Source organism: Podarcis cretensis (assembly GCF_951804945.1).
Source record: "Podarcis cretensis genome assembly, chromosome: 10".
In the NCBI taxonomy this organism is placed as follows: domain Eukaryota; kingdom Metazoa; phylum Chordata; class Lepidosauria; order Squamata; family Lacertidae; genus Podarcis; species Podarcis cretensis.
Genome location: NC_137179.1, coordinates 59,415,774 through 59,425,866, shown reverse-complemented (window position 1 = coordinate 59,425,866; position 10,093 = coordinate 59,415,774). Strand labels below are relative to the sequence as shown.

The 10,093-nt window shown below is 40.0% G+C and overlaps 1 protein-coding gene across 2 annotated transcripts in view; it reads left to right on the top strand.

The window, feature by feature from the left end:
* The first annotated feature begins 8,476 nt into the window (after positions 1-8,476).
* The window catches only part of POT1 (protection of telomeres 1), a 67,176-nt gene continuing 65,559 nt past the window's right edge, over positions 8,477-10,093 (top strand). For both annotated transcript variants that reach the window (XM_079994171.1, XM_079994170.1), the window contains exon 1: positions 8,477-8,777. In XM_079994171.1, the coding sequence (XP_079850297.1) occupies positions 8,655-8,777 (123 nt within the window). In that variant the 5' untranslated portion in view covers positions 8,477-8,654. The remainder of the gene's footprint in view (positions 8,778-10,093) is intronic.

Below are 10,093 nucleotides of genomic sequence, written 5' to 3'. Positions count from 1 at the left end.
AGGCCACCCCAGAACAAATTTCTCATTGTCTTCTTACATCTCTGATTTCATGCCACTGAAATAAAAAGAAAGCCAGTTTGCTAGGATCAACTGACAGGTTAATCATTCTGCTACTGATTTGTCTGAAGCATGTTGAATAACAAGGATTGCTTCCGTCCATGACAACTGCTAACCGCGTACACATGAAAAGCCCACCACAACTGAAACTTATGGCTATATATGTTTTAAAACATTGAACTATAGTTATAAAGTAGATACACCAATCCTCTGAAATTTTCAGAACTAAATGGTGAAAAACCAACCATATTTTTTTTTTTTGGGGGGGGGGTAACATTTAAATAGCCTTCTTGAAAAAATACAGAGAGAGTGGAAGACTACTTTTACGTGAATACAGCGGCACTTTATTGAGTTTACTCATTATATTATTGGGCTTTCAGTTATTGTACTTTACTACCTGCATGTTCTTGCTAAACGTCTCGTGCCATAAGCACCTGTCATTATAATGGATGCACCACTGTACTATAGAGGAATTTTAAATATTAAATGTATTCTGTAATGCCATTTTGATTTTAATTAGCCGACATATAGCCGTGCTACATTTATTCCTGAGTTTGCAAGGAAAATAAAGAATTCATTGCTTCTAAACTGTTTTCTTCGTTCCGTTATTGTAATCCCAGGATATGCATCACACAGGGACATTTGCTCAATGGGAAGCAATCATATATATATATATGCGCAGTGGTTTCGGTAACCAATTTAAGGACACAGGCTGCTTCATCAGTGACAAAACCAAAAAAACTACTGTCACTATTGAGACAGCTGAAGTTTTAGTACAAAGAACTATACAGAAATATCTTCTCAGCAAGGGAATATTACAACAGAATGCAGAGCAGTTATTATACCCAGAGATAGATACAAACAAAAACTAGACTATTGTTCATTTTAGCAGAGGGCTATTGGGACGACAAGATAAGATTAATTGAATCATTTGCAAGTTTGACAATAGGATGACACAGCTAAACTAATTAGGCAAGTACAGAAAGGCAACTGGAGGATAATTAGCAAGTGTATTAATTTAGCAAAGGAGATATCTCATTTTAAACAAAGACATTGATACTGCCTTAGTGTACGATGGAAAAAGCATTTTCGGATTTTAAATTAATGTTTTCCAGTTCTCCTGAAGGACTTGATCCCAAATCTAATGAACTCAAAAGAACCTCTACTGATTCCATACCCATTTGGCACCATCGACCCAAAGCTAAGCATTGTCAAGTCCCATTGATTTCAACAGAAGAGTTTAAAGCACATACTTTGCCACCACCCCAACTGAAATTAAATGGGACTTGAAAATCCTTGACTTTGGCTGGATGGTGGCTGCTGTGAGCAGGTTGGCTAAAGTGGCTTTGTACATGCTATGCATGCAGTTAGCATAATCTGAAAATTGCTCTCTCGAACTGGGAAGATACCATGATATGGTCAGTGTATTAGTTGTGCTCACTTCTATCTGGATAGCTCAGTTGGCTAGAGCATTGCGCTGATAACACCAGGTTTGCAGGTTCAATGGGACAGCTGCATATTCCTGCATTTCAGGGATTGGACTAGAATCTAGATGGTCCTCAGGGTCTCTTCCAACTCTACAGTTCTAGGGTTCTTGCTGAAACACCTTGACAAAGGGTTGCAAATGCTTATTGATATAAAAATCAATTAACCTGAAAGAGCTACCCTTAAGCTGCTTCTATATGTAAGATATCTAAACAAACCAAAAACCAAAATATGTTCATTTTTGCACCTAGAAATTTAATTTGCCCAATTGTTGACTCTGGCTTCCATTTCTTGTACAGTGGTACCTCTGGTTGCGAACAGGATCCGTTCTGGAGCCCCATTCGCAACCTGAAAGGAATGCAACCCGCGTCTGCGCACGCACGTCGTGATTCGCTGCTTCTGTGCATGCATGTGACGTCATTTTGCATGTCTGCGCATGTGCGAGTGGCGAAACCCGGAAGTAACCCTTTCTGGTGCTTCCGGGTTGCCGCAGGACGCAACCTGAAAAGATGTAACCTGAACCGAACGTAACAAGAGGTATGACTGTAATCGTTTAGGTTCTCAACCTAGAGTCTATCTATACATAATTTTAACCTACCATAGAAGCATTCTGTAACTCCGTGCCAACACTCAGTCATTTATTAGTGTCAAAAATATGGCCAATTTTCTAAGATAATTTTTTCCAGCTGGCCAGCCTACAGGATGCAGAACAGCAGTGCGTACTAAGTGCCAAGCAGTGAAAGCCTGCTCCAAAAGTAGGGAACAGTTAACACATCCAGCCAATTCTGCCGTTTTAACCATTTGTGCATCTTAAAAACAATTGTTTTAGCCATACAATATAGTCGGAAACATTTAACAGTATGCCAAGACTCATGAAGAGTTGTAGTGTGATGTAAATTTTACGTATGCTAATGCCAGATACTGCTACTTGGGTTAGCAGTCCACATTCCAAATTCAAATGAAAAATATATATGTTGAAAGAACAATAATCTAAAGTCCAATGGCCCAAACCTAATACGGCGTAAAGCATGATTATGTCTACCTTTTGCCAGGCTTTGGGGAATCAGATCCCTCACACGGTGGCAGAAAAGACTCAGAGAAAAACAGAGACGAGTTCTTACCAATTAGTTTATTCAATAATCATAGAGAGAGACAAAGGAATGGGGTCTCTCTCTAGAAATAGCATTGATCCAAGGAAAGTCCCACCCCACTACGTAATCCCTATTCTTTGTCACCCCTGCATTGGTTAATCTGAGCTTTCTGCTTCTGAGCTTTCTGTTCTACTACCCTCAATGCCCACCTGGTCCTGGGAAGGGGGTCAGGAATGCTTTCCAAGGACACTGAGTCTGTCAGCTTTCTCTCCCCTTGTGCTTCTTCTTCTTGATGTTCCTCTTCCAATATTTCCCAGCTTCTCCACTCTGCAGCCTCTGAACTATGCCCTTCTGCAAACCACTGTTCTAAATCTATACTGTCCTCCTGTTGTCAGGAAGGTTCAGGAGAAGTGGGGGGTGGTTCCCACCATTCCTTCTCAGTCCAGACCCAGACAGCATTAAGCCAATATCTCTGGCATTGAGACATGCCTATGTGTTTTCACTTGCTCTGTTTTTCACTTGCTGTAACCTGCCCTAGGTTTTTATAGTGAAGGGAAGGCAAGAAATCGATTTGACAACAGAATTCTAATTAGATGGAATTTTGTTCTAGTCAGTGCTATTTTTCTAGAAAAAGTGGTGCCAGAACTCACCATGAATGCCTCCCTTGTTCTTTTAGAATGGGCATGGTGCCCACCTGAGAGGTGCCAAAACCCACCTGAGAGGTGCAAGAACTGAGTTCCAGTGACTACCAGATGGTGAGAAAAGCCCTGGACTAGTTGAGCAGGACTCTCCTTATATTACTTTATGCCACAGAAGTCAATAGATGTCCTTTTGGGTGGGACAATCTCAGTCTATGGGACTGCCATGGTTAATCATCCAAGTGCCCACATGCTGTATTTCTCTTCATGCGATAAATCCATGGCTCTTGGGCTTTTGTTACAGAGAAGCCAAATGGTGTTTGTTCCTTTAGCATTCTCACATTTAGGCAGTGAGCTGTCATATGTCCTACTTTTCAAAATCTTGCCTAGAATTAAGCTACTACAACCATGTTACGTTATGTATGGTACACCACTAAAAACTGGACTTTGAGTGATGATGTTGAATGAATGATATGTATGCATCTCAGAAAAGTAGATTTTATTGTCCAGGTGTCTGCATGTGAATTTATGCACCTTCATGTGTCACTTGAGATCATAGAACAAATCAACATCAGGATTAAAGGAAATTTTTCTTTAGTGTTCTACTCCTGTAAGAAACATGAAAGTATGGTTACTTTCAGGCACCTGTTTGACAAGAATACTTAAAAAAGCATAGAAATGTTTTGGGGCCAAAGACTGGGGAGTGAAATATACTCAAGTGTGGATTTCATGCTCTTTATTCAGCTCATAGTGGTGAAGAGGAATGGAAGTTCCCCTAGAATGTCTGCTTTATGTATATTATTTATACAATAGGCCCCACATGATTGGCTAATTCCGGGATTCACCTGTAGGCCAATCAGGTTGCAGATTCACTTCCACCTGGAGCTGGATTGGGTAGCTCTTGTGGACCAATCAGACTGCTGCATTCTGAATCCTATTGTTCTAGGACCAATCAGAATGCTGCCTTTTGGATCCTATTCAACTCAGTACATAACAGGAGAGAACCCAGGCAAGTAGCTTCATGCTCACAGAACAGAAATAGGCTGCAACTCTTATTCTAAGGCAATGCCCTGAGCAATGATAGTGCTCAGCTCATCTACTTAGTAAATGAAGGGAGGAATCCCAGCCTGGTTTAAATTTGGATCACTGCTTGTTGTAAACAGGGCCAATACCTGCAGCAACATCATGTGATCTCCATCAGGGCATCAGAAGAGTTCTGCAGCATCAGACCATAAGTTTACCTAGTGGCCAACCAGATTTCCCCAAATTTATATGGGTAGGCAAGGGAAATACAAGTAATGTACCCCACATTGACAGCAGAGAGATGATCCTAAAGCTGTCTGTGACACTAGGGTAAACACTATCGCAGCCAAAAGATTTAGTTAATCTACCGTAGTTGGTGGCGGGAGTCAGGAACCACTGTGTCCCAGCCAGCATGTAGAAAGAGGGGTAAAGGGACACAGGTGGCGCTGCGGTCTAAACCACTGAGCCTCTTGGGCTTGCTGATCAAAAGGTCAGCGGTTCAAATCCCCGCAATGGGGTGAGCTCCCGTTACTCTGTCCCAGCTCCTGCCAACCTAGCAGTTTGAAAGCACACCACTGCAAGTAGATAAATAGGTACTGCTGCAGTGGGAAGGTAAACAGCATTTCTGTGAGCTCTGGTTTCCATCAGTGTCCTGTCACGCCAGAAGCAGTTTAGTCCTGCTGGCCACATGACCCGAAAACTTTCTGTGGACAAATGGTGGCTCCCTCAGCCTGAAGCAAGTTGAGCGCCACACCCTCTAGTTGCCTTAACTGTCCTTTTACCTTTTACTAACTTAGAGCAAGTTGGTTAGCTCATGTGCCTTCAGATAATGCCCTAATGTATTTATTGCAGGTACTCTTGGCACATTCTTTGATGAAATTATTTAGTTTCCCTCTCCCTACGTTAGATTTATTTTGTTATTTACTTGTTATTTGTTTTCTGAACCATTAGGTCAATATAGGCTTCCTTGCTTTGCAGAACAAACTACTCCAACCCACATGCTCACACTAAAACACACACCAGTTTTTTGAATTAATTTGGACATTTGAAATGCCCCCGGGCTTTTGGTTTAATGGTTTTTGAATGCATTTGCAGCTGTGAGTGACAAGAGATTTCTTTTAACAAACAAAATATAAAAAGAATCCATTTTGTAGAACCTTTTGTGACAGAGGGCTTTAAGCAAGCTTTTGCAATCAGAAGATTTCTAATAAGCTTGTGGGAGATTTTCACCGATGGTACCGGGCCTCTACATTTCAGAATGAAACTTAATAGGACATTTCCTCCACTGACTTTCCTTGACAATCCTATGTTCCACAGTTGTGGTGAATGAAATAACAGTTGAGAAATAACTTGACCCTAGGTTCTCTACCTCCTAGCACTTATAGTCACAGACCATGAAACTAAGTTTCAGTGCTTAGTGAAACTGAACTGATTTAATTCCTAACTGGCAGAAAAGGAGGACTAGACCAGGGGTCAGCAACCTTTTCCAGCCGTGGGCCAGTCCACCGTCCCTCAGACCATGTGGTGGGCTGGACTATATTTATTTTTTTTGGGGGGGGGGGATGAATGAATTCCTATGCCCCACAAATAACCCAGAGATGCATTTTAAATAACAGCACACATTTTACTCATGTAAAAACACCAGGCAGGCCCCACAAATAACCCAGAGATGCATTTTAAATAAAAGGACAATTCTACTCATGTAAAAACACGCTGATTCCTGGACCGTCTGCAAACCGGATTTAGAAGGTGATTGGGCCGGATCCTGCTCACAGGGCTTAGGTTACCTACCCCTGGACTAGACATATTAAATATTTAGTTTCTTTGGAGCCATAAATTCTGGGTAAAAAAGAAGAGTTCAGCTCCTAAAGATTTCATAACACATCATTACTCTGCCATATTTTTGTAAGCATGAAGGTTTTCTTAGTGTCTTAAACAGTGTAATCCTATCCAACCCTACTCAGAAAAGAAAGCCTCATTGACTTCAATAGGGCTTACTTCCAGATTAGTGTGAATAAAATTGAAGCCTTTAATAGTTTAGCAGCGGACTGCAATTTTGTAGCACATCCATTTTGTTAATTCTGTTGAAAGTTAAATGTAACAAACATTAAACACTACAGTATGTGCAACTACATTGAACAATATTATTTGGTTAATTCCAGGATGCATAATCCTATGCATAGTAGATTAGACGTAAAACCAGCTTTAAGTGTAAGGTATGTGTATGGGATTGTAGCCTTCATTATATAAGGGTGTTTATAGCACAGTCCTAAGGATGTTCACTGCATACTTCTTTAAGTCCATGTCCAATGGGATTCACTCCCTACCTAGTGTGTTTAGGTGTGCAGTTCATAAATATAATAGAATCATAGCACTGCAAGGATCATCTAATCCAGGCATCCCCAACCTGTAGCCCTCCAGATGTTTTTGGCCTACAACTCCCATGATCCCTAGCTAACAGGAACAGTGGTCAGGGATGATAGGAACTGTAGTCCAAAACATCTGGAGGGCCAAAGGCTGGGGATGCCTGATCTAATCCAACCCTCTGCAACGCAGAAATATGCAGCTGTATTTTTTAATTTTTATTTTTGCAAAAGAAGTTTCAGAATTTGAGGACTATCTGGGCATTATTGCTAACCATGAGCTTGAAATTCTGGAGAACATCCTGGAACAGCCAAAAAAACAACAACCCAACTTTCTATTCTATTACTAGATCAGCTTAATTATGCATGTTTACACAAACCGAATACATTATCAAAATTACACAGAGTAAGTAGGGAAATTATTTTATTCAACAGCCCAGCCATAAACATGCTTATGCAGAAGTAACTCCAACTGAGTTTAGCAGAACTTGCGTCTGAGTAAACATTCTAAGAATTTGGATGCAAGTTAATCAGATTTCATTCTACCCCTTTCATTAGATTGAACGATAATTGCAACCGTTTAAATACTCTTCTTAACAGCAACCCCCAAAGTAGATTAGGAATTCTTTCCTAACTGCAGATGGATGGGGAAAGAAAGAGCTATTTAATGGGTGAGACTGAACATAATTAAGTGGTGTGTGTTGGGATTAAATAATGATGATGATTCTAATTTCATACATGCGTTGATAAGATGTGAACTGGCTGTAACTATTCATGAAAGAAATTTTGGAGTTGTGGCTGATAGCCCTATTTTGTATTTTTATGCTGTGAGCCGGCCTGAGATCTTCAGATAAAGGCAGTAAACAAATTTAATAAATAATAATAATATGAAAACCTCAAATTTGTGTGGACTCTTTGCTCTGTCTTGCAACAGAATTATTATTATTATTATTATTATTATTATTATTATTATTATTATTTCCAGGCGGCTTACAAATTCAAAACAAATGAAAAAGGTGCTCTAAGGTGTTCAGTAGCACCTTAAAGACCAACTAAGTTTGATACCCAGAACAAACTTAGTTTGTCTTTAAGGTGCTACTGGACTTTATTGTTATTATTATTTTGACTGCGTCAGACCAACATGGCTACCTACCTGAATCGAGATTAAAAACAAGAACGGTTAAAAACACAGAAAAAACTAAAATTACAGTTTTCATTTCACTTTTAATTTGTATACTGCTTTTCTATATAACAATACCCAAGGTGGTTTTCAGAAACAACAAAATATACAGCAAAGAACATACGCATTATAACAATCTGATCCAATACAGAAATTCATAATAAAACATAATATTCAACAATATTAGAATAGCACAACATGGGCAGTTCAATGCTGACAGAATTAAAACTATATACATCTATAAGTAGATAAATAAATATTCCTGTCTTTGTGCACCCAATTCCCAATACAATCCTATGTATGTCTACTCAGGAGAAGCAAGTTCCACTGATTTCAGTAAGAATCTCATTTGTGCATTTCAACCAGTTGTTTCCCATATACTTGGGTCTCCAAGCTACATAACTACATTTCCCATGGTCCCTCACCGCTGGGCCCGCGAGCTAGGGATCATGGGAGTTGTAGTCCAAAAGAAAAAGAGAGCTGGAGGAACTCAAACCTCCCTCCCAACCGTTACTTCCCTCGCCCAAGCCTCAGAAACGCTACTCGCGTTGCCCGGCGCTGCGGAGCTTCAGTTTAGCACAGTGCGCGTGCGCCTGGCTCCGTTGGTAACGTCTGGGCGCCGCGAACCGTAGAGAAGAACGAAGCCGCTGCGCACGCGCGGCCGGCAACCGACGAAGCGCTTTAAAACGCCCCTCAGCCCCCCGGGCCCGGTTTGGCATGTAAATAAGGCTGCCTAACGGACGAAGTGGTCGCTCCTGGCTTGCCTTCCTGTGAGGCCTGACCGGCCTTCAAAACCTGGGTTTGCAGCGGGAGCGCCATGCCACTTGAAGAGATAAGGGGCTCCTTCAGGGTGTTTGAAAACTCTCTGCGGGGAAGCCTCCAAAAAGTTGGTTTCGAGCATTTGCAGGTGGGCTGTGACTGCGCCAGCAAGTATGTCCAGGTAAACTCTTTACAGTATTATTATTATTATTATTATTTCCAAATATATTTTATTACATTTCTACAGATTCCACATAGAGTTCCAATAATTATGTGTCTGTGTGTGTGTGTGTGTGTGTGTGTGTATATATATATATATATATATATGCATATGTATATGTATGTATATTTATTTATGTATCTCTCTGTCTCGACATAATGACTTCAGGTAACCTTTTTTTTTAAAAAAAAAAAATTCCAAATATATTTTATTAAATTTCTACAGGTTCCACATAGAATTCCAATAATTATGTGTCAATATGTGTGTGTGTGTGTGTGTGTGTGTGTATATATATGCATATGCATATGTATGTATATTTATGGATCTCTCTGTCTCTCTTTCGACATAACGACTTCAGGTAAACTTTTTTTAAAATTCCTAAATATATTTTATTAAATTTCTACATGTTCCACATAGAATTCCAATAATTGTGTGTGTGTGTGTGTGTGTGCGCATGCGTGCGTGCGCATACGTGTGTGTGTGTGTTATATGTGTGTGTGCGCACATGTATCTCGACTTCAGGTAAACTTTTTTAAAAATTCCAAATATATTTTATTAAATTTCTACAGATTCCACATATAATTCCAATACATCTGTCTGTCTGTCTGTCTGTCTATCTGTATAATATAGACTTCACATCCCATTTTCCATGTTTCCCCCCCCTTTGCTGCACCCCATTTCCCTCTTTTATATCATAACCATAACACAATAATAACCAGTTTTTTTCTGTTGCTCATAGTTCAAATCCTGCTCGCACATTCTTCATACTATAATATCTCTTTAAATAATGTTCAGGTACCCTCAGAAATAAGCACTGGTTATTAATTTGATTTATATACTGCCCTTCAGCATAAGATTTCAGGGTCGTTCACAGGATAAAATACAAAGTAAAAGCACGTAAATAGTCAACAAAATAGCAAAACAATACCCCCTGCCTTCTGCAGTACATGACTGGGGCCTGGGATCATTTTCATGGGTCACAAGTTGTGTAGCACCGCCATGGCCTTTTCTTGCTATTTTTAAAGGATGGCTGAGTGTATGGCCATGGAAATAGCTTTAATAGGCTTTATGTTGCTGCATATTTCTAGGAGAGACTGATGTTGTGCTCAATTTTTGCTTGTGGGCTTCCTGTAGACATCTGTTTCATCACTGTGAGAGCAGGATGCTAGACTAGATTGGACTTCCATCTGATCCAGCAGTGTTGTTCTTAGGTTATTTATTTAATATTTTATTGTTTAATAAAACTTACACACCGCTTTATTGGTAAAAACAAAAAC